This window comes from Poeciliopsis prolifica, unplaced genomic scaffold (assembly GCF_027474105.1).
Source record: "Poeciliopsis prolifica strain line A6 unplaced genomic scaffold, Auburn_PproV2 SCAFFOLD126, whole genome shotgun sequence".
Classification (NCBI taxonomy): Eukaryota; Metazoa; Chordata; class Actinopteri; order Cyprinodontiformes; family Poeciliidae; genus Poeciliopsis; species Poeciliopsis prolifica.
Genome location: NW_026562501.1, coordinates 373,173 through 390,146, shown reverse-complemented (window position 1 = coordinate 390,146; position 16,974 = coordinate 373,173). Strand labels below are relative to the sequence as shown.

Here is a 16,974-nt window from a genome sequence, read left to right as displayed (position 1 = left end):
TGAACCTCGGGTCACCTGGAGGTCATAGGGACAGTGAACTGAGGGATTCATGAGGGAATCGTGGAGCTGAGGCCCCAGAGAGCAACTCTGGGAAGATGTGGAGGCAGAAGAAGAGGATGATGACTCAGTGGGTCCAACACAGACGAGGAAGTCCTGGTGACTCTGGAGGAAGTCACCAGGACTTCCGTACGCGCGCAGATTCGCGCACGTACGGCGGATCTAGCAAAGGGTCAGCGCGGCGCGTGCACGTCTCGCATGTGTGTCACGGCGCGGCACGGCGCAGCGCGACGCCTGCTGATGTTTTGACACAGACGACGTACAGCGTGACGCGCTTGAACGATGAAGCCTACTTCTCTCTGCAAACAAAGTAAAAGTTTTACTGTTTGACCCGTTAACGTGAGTGGTGCTTCCACAGTCAACGAAGGACCAAATAGACCCAGGTTCACTCCTCCTGATTTAATGCTCCATGTGGAGAACTTCATGAACCTGGTGCTCAAATCCGTTCAGGTTCCAGTTTGGTGTGAGGTGTTGAACTCCAGCCCTCCAGGGCCCTGCAGCTTTTAGATGAGCCTCTGCTGCAGCACCTGAACAGAATAATGAGGTCATTAGAGAATTTATCTACACAAGATGGAGGAAATGAATCCATTTGATTCCAGTGTTTTGTCCTGTCACATCTGAAACCTGCAGGATATCCAGCGGATCTGGAGGACTGCAGTTTGATGAGAGGAATAATTGTAAAGAAGTTAGAATAAAGGATAATACCAGATCTTTAATGGTTTCCTGTTTATTAGAGAATCTTTCATTTGGATAAATTCAACATCAGAATAAAACAAACTGCAGCTTCATCTCCTCACGGCAGATACAGCTCTGTATGTGTGAGTGTGAGTGGGGGGGGAAGGGGAAGTATAGGGGGGAGGTGTGTGTGTGTGTGTGTGTGTGTGTGTGTGTGTGTGTGTGTGTGTGTGTGTGTGTGTGTGTGTGTGTGTGTGTTGTGGCCGATAGTCACTGTTACACAATCGCTTTCAGTTTCCTCGCCCTGCCTGCCTGGTGGCTCCCCGCCCACCGCTGCTCTCTGCCTGCCTGCCTGCCTGCCTGACTGACTGACTGCTGGGCGGACTGGGGCAGAACCGAGCCGACCAGTTCCGTGTTCTGTCCTCCCACGGCGCCCACGGGCCGGGCTGAAGTGAGCGGGACGCGCAGGCGGCGTCATGGTGGACGTCCCGCTGGAGGTGAGCCGCGTGTTTTTATTTCCTGATTATTTCTCATCTTCTTCATCCTCTGACGTCGCCGCGTTCTGGACAAACTTTGACGTTGCCTGGCAGGCTGGACCTCCTCTTCTTCCTCCTCCTCTTCCTCTGCCCCCCCCACCATGCCCACCGAAACGCAAAGTGCGTTGCCACGCACGCGCACATGCGGGATCGCGATGCGTTCATGCAAATCGAGCTGCTTGGTTCCGTTTAAAGCCTGTGACGTCATCCTCCGTAACTTTTACCGTCCGTAGACGAGCGGCGCGCGCGAATCTGCGCGCGTGTACGGCGGATCGTGCAGACCTGGGTCAGCGCGGCGCGTGCACGTGTCGCATGTGTGTCACGGCGCAGCGCGGCGCCTGCTGATGTTGTTTTGACACAGATGACGTACAGCGTGACGCGCCTGAACGATGAGATAAGCAGTTCCACTCCGCGTGCGTGCATGCGCGAAGGAGTGGGCAGGCGCACGCGCGCGTCGCGGGTTATTTGTGTCGGACACCGAGGAGGATTCTGGGCAGGAGAAACGACTCGGGGTAGTTTCTGGTCGCAGCAGTAAAACTGGCTGGATCCAGCTCTGCGGGAGGACCAGCGCCGCGCGCGCGCGCACACACACACCTGGACGACACGCAGCGGCCGCGCGCGCGGCGGCACCTGACAGGAAAGTAGGACTCGCTTCAATCTGACCTGACAGGCAGGAGCCTGTCAGGTCAGGACTCTGACCCACAGCGCTCCTGATTGGACAGCTGCACCATGACACAGGCTGACGTCATCAATGAACAGGTGAAAAGTTTCTGAGCGTTCGGTTCCGAAACTTTTGGCTTTTACGTTGCTGCAGTTAACAAGAAACCAATTAGATTCACTTGATTAGTAAATTGAAGAAACTGAGGATTGTTTATAATTAAATTAATTTATTCATCCATCGGGTCCAACTCTGGTTCTGGTTCGTTGGTCTCAGTTCTGGTTCTGGTCATATTTCACCAGTTTACACTCAACAGAACCAAACTAAAACATTTCACACATAAATGTGAAAGTCTCCAGATCAGCATTAAGCGTGTTGCTTAATGCTTCCAGGAGTTTACAGGAAGGAACCTAAAAGGCCCACAATGCATTTCACCTTCCAGGTACAGTCATGCAGCGACCGAAACAGAGATTCAATAAGTAGCCTTTATTGTCACATTCACTGTTAGCACAATAATACTGCAAAATGTTATCAGCCAAACCTTGTTGATGCTGCAGATGTCAGATTATCATGTGAGGCTTGTTTAGTGGCAGCCATGATGGATTCTGATAAGAAGGAAGAATCTGATGGCAGTTCTGCCAACATTAAAACAAGAACAGACCAGAATTTAGCCGAACGAGCAGCTGGAGTGTAAAAATGATATGAAACCTTGTTGGAGTCAGAACCAAATAAACCTGGATGTGTTGCTGTTGGAGACCCGACAGAATCATTCTGGGCGGAACCGACTGGGAGTGATGGGAGTCTGGCTGCACCTCTGCTCTCTGGCCTGATCTAAACAAAAACTGCAAACACTCTGATGTTTGGATACATTCAGTATTCATATGGAGGTAAAATCAAAAGGTTTCTGAATATTTCACAAAGTCCAGCTTCCTGTGAGCCGGTTGAACTTTGAACCCTGTTTCTGCTCTGCAGTCAGTCCAGCTGAGTTTCCTCTTCCTGTCACTGAAATCCAGTTTTTATCCACCTGGAGAATTTTGTAAATTAGTCAACAGAGCATGACTCAATATTTATCCTGTGAATGTGAGTTTTTCCAGCAGATTCCCAGCTGGACTCGTTCTGGCTGTGGATCTTCTGCTTGTCTCTTCCTATGATTTAGTCTCAGGCTGGACTCATTTAATAAATCAGTCTGTGGTGAAACTCGTTGGTCTCTGACATTAATTGCTCTTCACTTTAATTTACAGCTAAGATTAGAGCAGAAGTGGAGATGATTCACCAGGACGAGGTAAATAAAGTCAGCGGAGACGTTTCTGCTGCTGGACGGGTTTCATTATGACGTTCTGCACGTTTACTGGCAATTAGGTCCAACAGAACCATCCAGTCCAGAGGAATGGGTCACGATCCGGTTTAAGTCACGCAGCTTAAATGCTACTTCCATAAATAAATGTTCCTCTTTATAAAGTGGAGAACTTTGAAAATAACAAACAAAATGTTGTTGTCTAGTTATTTTTATTTCTAACTGAAATACATTATGATTGAAATGATTAATTGGATTAATCAATTATTGTCAACTAATTTAACAATTAATTAATTGTTAACATGATTATACAGACTAAAAAGAAATAAGGTCAAAACAAACAAAAATAAATACTTTAATACAACAAATTTTGCATTTAAGATTCAAAACAATTCTGTAAAGAAAAATCTGCATTTTTATCCAATTAATCGATTAATCATCAGAATGATCAATAGAATAATTATGATTCCTTTTCGATATTGGACTTTTGTTTCTTTGTCTTCAAAGACATGATTTGAATATTTAAAATTTAAATATTCATTTAAATTTTAAATGAATCAGAATTTGCAGCTGGTTGAAGTGATGACTCATCAGATGGGGACAGGTCAACTCAACTTGATTTCTGCTTTTCTAAATGTCTGTTTTTGTCTCCTCAGGTGAGGTCAGTGAGAGGTTAAAGGTCAGCATCACCACCTCGTCCCGCCGGCTCTTCATTAGCTCACCTTTGACCCCTGAAGGATTAAACATGGCCTCCTGGCCGGGAGGTGAAGCTCGCCGAGTCGTCGTTTTTCCTGCTGTGGATCTGTGGAATGTGTTTGTGTGACGGACAGACGCTCCAGAAGAATTTTCTCGGAGGTTTGGTGACGATGGAATAACGTCTGAGTGGATTGTGCCGTTTGCTGAACTTCAGGCTCATTATGGAGCAGGACTTCATACAGTAGGACCTTTGACCTGCTCTGCTGCTCGTTACGCTCACTGCGCTTTCATTTCTGACTCTGCTGCTGTGAATGGACCTCCGAGTCTCCTGACACTAGGAGGAGACTCCAGACACACAGAAAACTACAAATATGGCCGCCACGGGACGGAAGCACCTGGTAAAAGATTTCAACCATTTCATCACTTGCTACCTGTGCCGAGGTTACCTGATCAAACCGACCACAGTCACCGAGTGCCTGCACACCTGTGAGTAAACACCAGCTTCCTGTTCCCTCAGCTTCCTGTTCCCTCAGCTTACTGTTCCCTCAGCTTACTGTTCCCTCAGCTTACTGTTCCCTCAGCTTCCTGTTCCCTCAGCTTACTGTTCCCTCAGCTTCCTGTTCCTTCAGCTTACTGTTCCCTCAGCTTCCTGTTCCCTCAGCTTCCTCTTCCCTCAGCTTCCTGTTGTTCCCTCAGCTTCCTGTTCCCTCAGCTTCTTGTTCCCTCAGCTTCCTGTTCCCTCAGCTTCCTGTTCCCCCAGCTTCCTGTTCCCTCAGGTCACAGTTTATGGTTCATAAAGTCAGAACCAACTGCCGGCTGAAGCAGGGAGGAGAATAGTTCCTTAAAATTTTGCGTAGATTTATCTAAACCATAACATTTCTGAAGTTTGACACTTTAGGAAAGTCTGGATCAATGAAATTGTTGAGTAACTTGTGATCTTTCACCATTTCTTCATTAGAGGTTTGAGGATGTATTTCCAAGTTGGAACCGTAATGACTGGTCTTTGACTAGGACCTTTTAAAGGGTTGCTAAAGCTGCCTTTTTGTCAGCAAACCTGACAGCTCGGGGTTTGTCCAGCATGTCAGACGTGGCATCATGTGATTGGATGTTGTTTCTGCGCTGATCTCACCTGCTGCTGATTGTCCTGAACCTGTGTGGGCCGTTGTGTCTTGCAGTCTGCAAGAGCTGCATCGTGCAGCACTTTGAGGAGAGCAATGACTGTCCTAAATGTGGCATCCAGGTCCATGAGACCAACCCGCTGGAGATGCTGAGGTGGGGTTCTGCGCTGATCGGGTTTTTATCTGTTCTTTCTGCTGGTTCTGTAACGTTTGTCCCTCTCTCTGGGCTCAGGCTGGACAACACCCTGGAGGAGATCATCTTCAAGCTGGTGCCTGGACTCAGAGAAAGTGAGTCTGCCAGATGTTTCCACCTGTCTCTGCAGTTTGTTGGGGATAGCAGGACGAGCTGAGGAAGTTAGAGAGATTCACATTGTCAGTTTCATGATGTCGGTTCTGATCAGAGGTAGGAAACACACCAGAGACGAAGTCCATCCACTGTCTCATGTCTCATTGTCCCTGAAGTCCTTCACCCATCGTCCTCTGTAGGACGTAATCCTTCTGAGATAAACGGAGCAAGAGTTTCTTCTCTGAGGTTCATGTTTCTGACTGGGGATAATTTAACATGTCGACTTTCATGAGGAACTATTTTCTACTGTTGGTTGAACTGAAACTGGAATTGCAAAAGCTATAAAAAGATCTGAAAGTCCTTTTTTACTTTGGTATTTTAGTCAGATGCTTTTCTTATTTTTATTATTTTGAAGCATTTTCTCTGATGTTTTCCTGTAAATGTTTGTTTGGTTGCTGTGAGCCAGAAGAGGAACAGCAAGAACTGGAGTTCTGGAAGAAGAACCAGCCGAAGGAGAACGGCCAAGGTAAGCCGGGTCCGTTTCCCTGACGAAGCAGAACTCCTCTTCATCCTCGCCCTGACCCGTCTTTGTGTCCAGAGAGCCTGCGGTGTCTTCCTGACGGCGGCGCCTCTGGGGGCGCCGATGACGATGGTGAGGGCGGTGAAGATGGAGACTACCACAGGAGCGACCCTCAGATCGCCATCTGCCTGGACTGCCTGCACAACGCGGGGCAGTCCGGGGAGAGCAGCGTGACGGTGAGCGGCGCCTCGCGCTGGAGCGCCTGACCTTTAACCTGACCGACCTTTAACTCGCGCTCTGCTCCTGTCAACCAGGACCTGATGAAGAGGTTCATCCGCTGCTCTAGCCGGTCACTGTGGGAACCATCAAGAAGTTCCTCAGTCTCAAACTCAAGCTGCCGAGCTCTTATGAGGTCAGCTCCAGTTTCTTCTTCTGCACCTTGTTTAAACTTCACTAAATCACCTGGAAGGAAAAGAAAGATTAAGAGTCTGACAATCATAGTGCAGAAAGTTCTGTTGTTTCAAACGAGTTTAAAACAGTTTAAGAGCAACTGATCAGATTCAGGCCAGATTTCTGGAACTTCTTGCATTTTTAGCAACTTGCTAAATGCATGGTGCATTCAGGGACCATGCTGGTGAATTGTCTCTGGTGACTTTTTGGCGTTTCCAGTTTTCCTTTCTTGAAACTTACAGAGTAACTTTCTGGGTTTCACAGGTTACATTAACTTAGAGGTCAAACTTTAAGGTCTAGAAAAGGAACAGGTTGCATCATGTTACAGTCCGCTGGTGACCTGTCAGTGTTTAAGAACATTTTGAGCTTCTAGAAGTTACCTAGAAACCCTGGAAACTAAAAGTAATATTTAAACATAAGTCATTGTTTCCTGTCAGCCAGGATAAAACGGCTCCTTCCTGCTGACTGATCAGAAACCAGACACCCTCACTCGTTAGCATATTCAGAGCTGCCTCCCACTCATGACCTCAACAAACTTCCCCTCTCCTCGTCTTTGTCGTGATTAACCCTCCAGCCAGCCTTTGACTCAGACTCTCACTGATCTCCGTTTTTCCAGCTGGATGTGCTCTGCAACGGAGAAATCATGGGCAGAGATCACACCCTAGAGTTCATCTACATGACCCGGTGGCGGCTGCATGGAGAGAACGTAAGCCAGTCTCCTTCACTTCCTGTTCAGCCGACCGCGTCTGCATGCACGTGCAAACGCATTAATTATCAGGAAGGCGTTTATCTGTGCAGCGTGGAGCCAGAGGCTGCAGCAGTTGGATCTGAGTTCACTGTCCTCTGTGTTTGTCTGAGTTCGAGGCGTTAAGTGGAGGCTTGTGGGGATGCAGGCGGAAGTTGCCGGATGGTTGTGGGTTTGGGTTTGAGTGAAACATGAACAGATGCTGACTGACTGACTTCTCTGTTTTAGCACAAACTACAGTTTGATTCTGACTGTAAGTTCAGTCATACTACAGATATTACAGCTGCTGCCAGAAAGTCCAGATCCTGCAGCAGAAACTGGAACCTGTAGAACATTTCTCATGAACGAGTGGGTTTAGTTTTCTCACAGGAGCAACGCATAAGAATAACCAGCAGCTACCAGACTCTGTGTAGTAGTTAGCTACATTTACTGAAGTAACTTTTTTGAAAACATAATATTATCATTATGGATTATTATGGATTATTTTACTCAAGTAAATGTTGCTGATGTATCCACTGGAGTTTCAACCAGAACTCCACCAGACAGAGACACAACTGCAGTTTTTCTAACAGTTTCATAAGTTTTATATTGAAAGAAACTCATATGGAAAATGGTCTTTTGCCTGATTTTGTTATTTTTGTTACTTATATGACTTATTATAATTTTGGTGCTTAAAATACCAAAATGTCCATCTATCTTTATATTTTTACTGTGTAATTTTTAAATATAAAATAATTGATCGTTTGATCAGTTATGTATTTTGGTTGGTTACTTTTTACTTGAGTAAAAATCTGTTGAAGTTGTTTTTCTCTAATTTGAGTATAGTTACTCCTCCCTCCTCTGAGAATAATAATAAGTGTCAGCAGGAGCATCCACATTACTCTTTAATCAAAGTATCTGTCAGCTGCAGGGCCTGAAAATGAGCTACAAAATGAAGCTGACTCCACTCTGGATCAGCTCCAAGTTAAACAGTTAGATAAAAGCTTCGTGCCTGGATGGAGATGGTTTAAAACTTTTGCACAGGTCTGGGTTATGAATGAAGCCTGTTAGAGATGCTGGTTGAGGGTAACTACGCTGTGCTGACAGCTGTGCCTGCAGGGGGCAGCAGATTCAAGGTCAGGGGGATCATGAGGTCACAGCTCCAGCTGTGACCTCATGACCTCGTGGATGTAACTCCCACTAATGGATCCCTTCCTCAAGTCCAGAAAAAATGTTCCACCTGATTATTCAGTCAACCGGTTCCAGGATGATCCAGTTTGGACTCCTGACACCGACCTGACTGGACCTCAGTAATGGAACCCAGTCAGGTTAAAATGCTGGGATGTTTGTAACCATGTGAAGACTGAAAAAATGTCAGAAACGACGGTTATCACAGGGATCAGAGACAACTGTGCATATCTAAAATTATATTCGGTTCTAATTTACAACAAATGTTGTCTGGAAAAACTTTACCAGAAATAAGTCATTTAAATCCCAATCAGACATGAATCCTGGTTATAAAACAAACATTAAGTTCAATTAATTATTCAAATTAGTTTAAAAGAGTATTGAGTTATTGAATTGCAGCATCCAGTCCTCCTGGCCAGCAGGGGGCGACAGAATAAAATCACTACTAGTGTTTCTATGTGCTCTAAAAAGCTCTAGAAACACTATTAATATAGGCACACCAAATATATCTTAATATGCATTAATGTCCTCTGTAGAAACCAGCTACTGTTTTCCTTTTGTCCACTGTTAGAGGTTCAGCCAATCAGTGTCGAGGAAAATGAATGACGCTTCTGGATTGGCTGCTTTGTAATCATCAGCCAATAGCATATCAAGTAGCATCCAACATTTCAGATGAGCTCTATAAAAAATGTGTGAATAACTGAAAATAAACTGATTAAATCAGCAGGTCTGAAAAAGAAACTTTCCTCCAGAAAGTGAGGATCTGGATCGTGTCAGTGATCCAGATCCAGTGAAGGTGACACTGGATGAACGTCCTGTGTTCTTACAGGTTTAGTTTTCTCATCCATCAGGCTGCAGCTTCTCAGTTACAACAATCCTAAATAAATTCATAAATTTAACCTGGATTTCTTTCTTTGAGTCTGGAATCAATACGGGATAAAGAGAAATCAATGATTGTCCATTTGAAGGTACATGTACTGTGTTTGACCCGGTTCTGCCGGAACAGGAAGCCCAATCCTCACTGGTCCAGTGGATCAGGGTTTAGTTTGGCTGATTAAAGTAAATATGATGAAATGATTTTAATTCACAAAGAAAAAGACAGAAGCTTCACCAGAACCAGAACCAGAAATCAGACTTCATACAGGGTTTCTCTCTGTCATGAGTATTAATCATTTTAAATGTTTCCTTTTTTTAAATAAAAGTTATTAATAAATGGCATCCTGCCCACAAACTGCAGCAGTGTTTTTCCTCTGATGTGTTTTTTCGACCTAAACATTGATTTTCTCCCTGCCTCTCAGACGTATCCGATGGTTCTGGAGTACCGGCCGCGGATCGACTTCGGCTGAGCAGCAGGACCACAAACACGCATCCGTACAACACTGACACAGACACGCCTAAAAGTGCAGATAAAGAGAGATTTAGATGTATTTTTGTACAGCCAATGATGAAGTGCTTCTGTTGTTGTGTTGAAAAGCCTTTATGCTACATAGAATAATATATGCTATAATATATGCTATTTTTAAATGTACGTCCCTGTGCCTAAAATCCTGTTTGGAACGATCATATCTCCAGTTTGCCTGTCTAACTAACTGTAGATTAAATGTTGATTTTCTACTGCTTCGTCTCCATTTATTGGTTTTATTCTTCCTGAAATAACAAAGCTTCCTCCAGACGTTTGGATTCATAAAATCTAAAACGTATTTGTCAACTTCACAGCACAATAGTCTGTTTTTGTAGAGTAGCTGACCGAGTCATAAAAATCTGGTGATTTTTTTTGTTGTTGGCGCCTTTGATTAAAGCCTCCAAGAAATCATAATTTCCATAACGTTGTCTGATATTGACATGTGAAACTGATTTTATTTACCTCCACAGAGCCGTGAAAATCACCACAGCTCTACTTCATGTGCAGTTAGAACAAGGTTTCATGGTTTCACAGGTATTAGCTGTTCTTCAGTAAAGCAATACTGGAACAGTGAAGGTGTCTCATAACAGTTTAACACCAGATCCAGTCAGTTCCAAAAAATGGGCCAAAATCGGAATCAGAAAGCTGTAATCATTGCAGCTTTACTAAGAGCTGATTTCCTGAAGGAAGCAGGTGGAGTCAGACCTGCAGCTCCGGTTTCACCTGCCGAGATTTGAACCAGTGACTTCTTTCTACCAGCTGATTTAACTCCTGTGTTTGTTTCATCATTGGCTGTTTTTCAAACCTTTCCTCAAACTCGTCCTTCCAGAGGATTCCTCTCTCCCTGCCAGCTGTTTGTGTCCCAGTTGGACGTATTCAGGACAAACGTCCTGCTGGGTCTGACTGACAGACTGATGCTGCCCTTCAGAGGAACACAAAACGTCAAAGGTTGAGAAAAATATCTGAACCTCAAACGGCTTGTGATGGAGCTCCTCCATCATCGTCGCTCCGCCCAGAATGAAGTGGTTCCGGTTGGAGGTTTCCAGGCACCCAGAACTCAGACCAGAACCTTCCACAGGAAGGTGTAAGACTCAGGTGTAAGCTCAAGTAAGACTAACATTACAGCAACATATTTTTATTTGAGTAAAAATAAAAGGATGCGTCCAAATAGTTACTCAAGATTAAAAAAATATTTGGCACAAAGTCGACTCAGGTACCAAGTAACTGATTAAATTATCATTTAATGTTCAAAAATTACATCATCAAACAAAAATATGAACTGGAAATTTTGGTATTTTAGGGACCAAAATGTTAAAATACTCATAAAAGTATAAATATTTTTAAAAGAAACTCAAGTAAATGTAATCGAGTAAAAGTAACTAGTAACTGATCACTTCTGGGCTGGAAGACTTTGGGTCCAGTGGTTCTGACTGAACCCACTGAACCCCCGACCCGATCCGGATCAGAGGGACAAACTCAGATTAATGGATTATTTAAAGATGCTCAGGAGAAAGAAGAGTTCATGTCAGGGTTCAAAACTAAACAATTAGAACACTAAATACTCCTATTTATAAAATATAAAACCTAAATAAAAACCAGAAAATATCCTAAGATTACATAATAAATTATGACATAAATAAAATTCTATTTCACTGAGAAAATGAACTAACAAAAGAAAAAAACTTATATAATCTTGTCATATTAAAAAAAATAGTAAATGTAGTAGACATAAAAATGATAAAGCATAAATTCATCTCTAATACATCAAAATAAAACTTTAGCATAAAACAAGTTTTCCAGAAAATGTAAATGTGTATTTGGACTTCTTTCATATTACCTGATTTATTATTTTTATTTTTATTTGATGAATTTTGCTGCAGTGAAGCAGATCCGGTGGATCTGTCCTCCCCGTGACGCTGAGCTGATTCTGCCTTTGAATCTGAACGGATCCAGACTGAAGGATTCCTCTCCGGGTCCAGAACGAGCTGAATTCACCCTGCAGCGCTGGACGCTGTCCAGAACCTGGACACAGAGGCTCTCAGTGCAGGGACTGTGACTCTGAAAGGACACGGGGACAGGAGGACAGGAGGACAGGAGCAGTGTTGTATAAAGTACTGAAATCTCGGAGTCAAGTAAAAGTATAGGTACCGCTCCAAAATATGACTTTGGTAAAAGTAAAAGTCACTGATTGAAATGTTACTTGAGTTCAAGTCTTAATGTCTTGTACTTAAGTCTGGAAATTACTTTAAAAATGTATGAACTCAAGTAATATAATGAAAAGTAAAAAGTAAAACAAGTCAAATGCAGTTTGAATGACATTTTTTATATTTTGGTAAACTTGTTAAATACACTTAAAATAATGAACAGAACCAAGTGCAGGCAAAATAAAACCTGCTAATAGATAAACCTGCAGCATCATTTAGTTAAGAAAATTAGGTGCTTTACCTACAAGGTTAACTTAACCTGTTTTAGGTTAACTTAACCTGCTTTAGGTTAACTTAACCTGTTTTAGGTTAACTTAACCTGCTTTAGATTAACTTAACCTGTTTTAGGTTAACTTAACCTGCTTTAGATTAACTTAACCTGCTTTACAACTGAACCAGCTTCTTAGTATACCCTCCAGGATAGAAAATACAAAGTTTCTATGAGCCTCAAGTTTTCCCTTTCAGTAAGGTCAGTGCTGAAAATGAAAAAAATAAATAGTCGGTACAGAAAATGCGACTAACATGAAGAAAAAAAACCACTACGATTCCTCTACTTCACACACTATAGGTGCAACAACTGATTATTATGCAAAAGAAAAAAGAATTGGGAGGGAAATGCAGCTTATTGACATCTGAAGAGGGAGAGATTTTAGTTAACTTGGTGTTTAATGGGAGAAGAGAAACAGACCTCAGTGAAGCTGACACCACCTACTCAAATAATCCAGCAAATACTCTGATTGGTCAGTGCTCAGTTTGTGCAGCTTTGGTTTCCGAGATATTGAAAATTATTTTTTAGTCCATCCAAAATATTTACTTTTTAAGATTACAATTACTGAAAATATTGAGTATGACTCAAAATATTACACAAAATATTGAGTATGACGTAGTAAAATATAAAACTATTGAATAAAACCTAAATAAAAACCAGCCATATCCTAAGATCCAGACTGAAGGAAATATTGAGTATGACGTTTCTTAATTTATTGTTTTCGTTTATGTTCAGATAAAATTAGGCTTGCAGCTTGTATGACGTAGTCATACTCAATATTTTGTGTCATGAATTTAGTGTCAGTTGGCCACAAGGCAAGAAATCTATTTCCATTAGTTTCTCAGGAGAGTTTGGATGTAAAATTTGTTGACTCTCCCTGAGTGAAACTCTGACACCTTGAGGAAGGGGGAGACCAGAGACCGGCTGGCCCAAATTAGCGTTCGTGAATCGGATCAACCTCGAGTTAGGCGCCGCTCACACCGGATATTGGAAAAGCCAAAATCCAAACTGAAAACAACTTTGCTGCGTTTGTTTTAACGGCACAAACCTGCACAAACGGAGCATTAACGAACCAGCCCACTTCGGTTTGTTTTGGAGCAAAATGCGGGGATGGTGAAATCTGGATGGCCTAAAAAATCTTTTTAATATCTCTCGGAAACCAAAGCTGCTCAATCGAACATTTTAACGGCACAAACCTACACAGACGGAGCAAAAACCAATCAGACTGTTTGCTGGACTTTCTGACGTAGGTGGGGAGGAGAAACCTGTGCATCCTATTGGTGGAGATGAACAAGCCCAGGCTAACAGACTTTGTTGCAGTCGGTCAGTAGGTGGGATTAAAACAGTTGCGTTTGTCTCTCGCTTTTTTGTAACGAGTAACTAAACCACACATTGAAAATGTATCGGAGTAAAAGTATGAAATTAAGCTCGGAAATGTAGTGAAGTAAAAGTGAAAGTTATCAAAAATGTTCATACTTGAGGAAAGTATGAAGTACTCCAAAATATACTTAATTAAAGTAGTGAAGTATTTTTACTTCGTTACTATACAACACTGGACAGGAGGACAGGGACGTGTTTCTCTCCTGCTCGTCCTCCCAGTTCACCGACTCCGTCCTTCAGTCAGGAAGCTGTCAGATTAAAACCAGACTGTCAGACATTGTGACTGAACTCAAACACAGAGCTCTAACATGCTGAAGCAGAGAAACCTCTACATGCAGAGAAACCTCTACATGCTACGGGCCCCCGGCCCTTAGAAAGGCAGTTTGAGTCCCTGTAGTTGAAAACTAAACTGTTCAAACATGAATCAGTCTGTGTCTGCAGTCCTTAAGCTGAACCTGCTCCAGCGTCTGCAGACGTCCCTCTGAAACGCGGAGCGTCCTGACCTGACCCGACCCGCCTCTCAACAGCCAGCCTGATGCCACTCAAACAGCAGACGGGTGAACGCCTCACTGATCCAGAACATGTAAACATCTTTATCTGCTCCTGGTTTATTTCTGCCACTCCTGTCTGGATGTTCAGGTTGTGACGTTAATGAGACCTAAATATCCGTCTGCTGCTCCAGGAGAGCAGGGAAGGTCAGGGAAGGAGAGGAACGTCTCTGATCCTGATGATGTTTGTGTTATTTACAGTCTGAGCCGCTCGGTTATTTTTACCCTGCAGAAGATTCTGTTGTTCTGCTGCTGATCTGAGGTCCAGTAGCTGCTTCAGGGCGACGCAAGAAACAGACAGACAGCAAGAAAAGCAAGTTCAGCGACTGTCATAAACCTAAAGAGGAACGACGTAGAGTCAACACTCAGCTTCAGTTATTACAGCTGTGTCAGAATGACCTCTGACCTCTGACCTCAACCTTCAGAGCCACATAAGACAGTAACCGGGTCGGCTTTCTGCCAGCTGCAGAACATCTCCAGGTCCAGAGGACTAAAGTCTCAGATCAGAAATTTCATTTATTTGATGTAATTATTTGTTTTATTTAATTTCAACTCTTTCATTTGTATTTTACTGTTTGTATTTAATTTAATAAGTAGATTTAGGAGAATTTTCTTGCTTTTCAGGTTCTGCAGTTGATAAGTTGGTTCTGTTGGATCATTTTATTAGTTCTAACATTGGGTTAAATCTCTGTTGTTGTTTCTGGGTTCTCTGCTTTATAGATCCATCAGTACCGTCCGGCGCAGTCCAGTCAGGTGCAGGTTCCCACCGGCTACAGGTTCCCACCGGCTGCTGGTTCCGACCGGCTGCTGGTTCCGACCGGCTGCTGGTTCCCACCGGCTGCTGGTTCCCACCGGCTGCAGGTTCCGACCGGCTGCTGGTTCCCACCGGCTGCTGGTTCCCACCATCTGCTGGTTCCCACCGGCTGCTGGTTCCCACCGGCTGCAGGTTCCCACCGGCTGCTGGTCCCGACCGGCTGCTGGTTCCCACCGGCTGCTGGTTCCCACCGGCTGCAGGTTCCCACCGGCTGCAGGTTCCTGACGGCTGCCGGTTCCCACCGGCTGCTGGTTCCCACCGGCTGCTGGTTCCCACCGGCTGCTGGTTCCCACCGGCTGCAGGTTCCCACCGGCTGCTGGTTCCGACCGGCTGCTGGTTCCCACCGGCTGCTGGTTCCCACCGGCTGCTGGTTCCCACCGGCTGCAGGTTCCCACCAGCTCCTCGTTCTACGCTGGTGGCCCATTCCAGGCAACGTCACGTTCAGGTTCTGAGTCAACTGCTGCACTTGAAGCTGGTGACTCATAAATACTCAGACGCTGTTACGGTGTGACTGCGGACAGGCCTTGGGTCAGAGGTCATTCTGATTTACTGGGGGCTCATCCGGGGAAACTGGTGCTCACTGTAACTTTAATCCGTCACTTTTAAGAAACACATTTACTTAAAAACAATTTTTTCAGCAGTGGTAGTTGAAACCGGAATTTACTGCCATATTTCCATCTTAACTTCTATAAGCATTAAAGTCTGCTGACATCATCAGCAGCTGACACCGTCCAGACAGCTGGTCTGTCTGGACGGCCGATGCAGACCAGAATGTCAGGGTTAGGCATGTGATAATGAGACATGATGTAAATTAAAGTCATGTCAAGAAAAAAAATGTTGGGTTCGGTTTAAAGTACACTGCAAAAAACACAAAATATTACCAGGTAGTTTGTCCAATTTCTAGTGCAAAAATGTTAATACATCCAAAAAAAGACAAAACTAATTTGTCAGTAACTTTTTAGCAAAATAATGGCACATTTGATGTAGAGACAATTTCAGCTTATGAAAAATGACATACTGCAAATTTAATGTGGATAAAAAATTATGAGTTCCATTGGCAGATAATTCAACTTTAAGTAAAATAATCTGCCATTGAAACTGGAACTTTTCATAATTATTTATATGAAAATTTATAAATCAAATTAATAATAATTATCTTGAAAAACTTCTGTTATTGTAAGTTAGTTTTGTCAAACTTCAAATGTATGAAGACATTCAGACTAAAAACTAGAACAAAAATACTTAATAGTGAGATTTTGATTTTGCAGTGTGAAGGTCAGACTGTAGAAATGAATGGAAGTCAATGCAAAGTCCTGGTGAAAGTAGAAAAACATGTGTGTGTGTGTATGTGTGTGTGTGTGTGTGTGTGTGTGTGTGTGTGTGTGTGTGTGTGTGTGTGTGTGTGTGTGTGTGTGTGTGTGTGTGTGTGTGTGTGTGTGTGTAGGGTTATTTTCCTGGGATGAGACATGGAACCAGGCTGTGATGGACTTTTAATGACATCACATGATGAGGATGATGTTTCAGTAACTGAAGGAGTCGTGAAGATCTGCTCCAAGTTTCGGCTCAAACGGACTCAACATCAAATCAAAGATAAAACTTTTACGTTTGTGAAATGTTGTAGCTGCAATCAGAATAATTATCAAAGTTCCTCTGGCTCTATCAGGAGCCGCCTGGGCCTGGTGTTGCTGAGCGTTATCGGGTCGGTTTACAGGCCGGGCCGTCTCAGATGATCAGGATCAGCAGCCGCTCCCTTCACGTCTCCATGGCTGTAAATTATCATCATTCCCAGAGAAACTGAGCGCTGACATCTGCTCCCGCTTTCTACGGAGCTAAAACAGTCTCATAATTCACAAATTGCATTGAGTTCACTGAGACTCCCCTCACGTCTCAACCATTTAATAAATGGTCGATTTACTCAAATTGGACAACCAGCAACCAATCAGAGCCACGGCATCTTTACACATTTTTCTGATCAGGGTTTGAACCAACAACCAGCAGATTTTAAGCGCAGATAGTTACTGACTGAACCAACCAACCTTCTCAACTGGAGCCTGTTTGATTCATAAAGACTCTCAGAAACTAAAGTGCAGAAAACTTTTGAAATACTTTCTCACTCCCCTGGCATTCTGTCTCAAACTACCATAACATCTTCATTC

At 43.6% G+C, this 16,974-nt stretch overlaps 1 protein-coding gene across 1 annotated transcript; it reads left to right on the top strand.

Annotated features, from left to right (window-relative positions):
• The first annotated feature begins 1,083 nt into the window (after positions 1-1,083).
• Positions 1,084-9,819, top strand: LOC129355193 (polycomb group RING finger protein 5-A-like). Its single transcript, XM_055024737.1, is given in 10 exon segments — positions 1,084-1,229; positions 3,877-4,402; positions 5,092-5,188; positions 5,267-5,322; positions 5,787-5,846; positions 5,919-6,076; positions 6,155-6,188; positions 6,191-6,252; positions 6,907-6,996; positions 9,501-9,819. Coding segments are annotated over 9 exon segments (720 nt in total). The 5' UTR covers positions 1,084-1,229; positions 3,877-4,287; the 3' UTR covers positions 9,549-9,819.
• Positions 9,820-16,974: the final 7,155 nt, after the last annotated feature.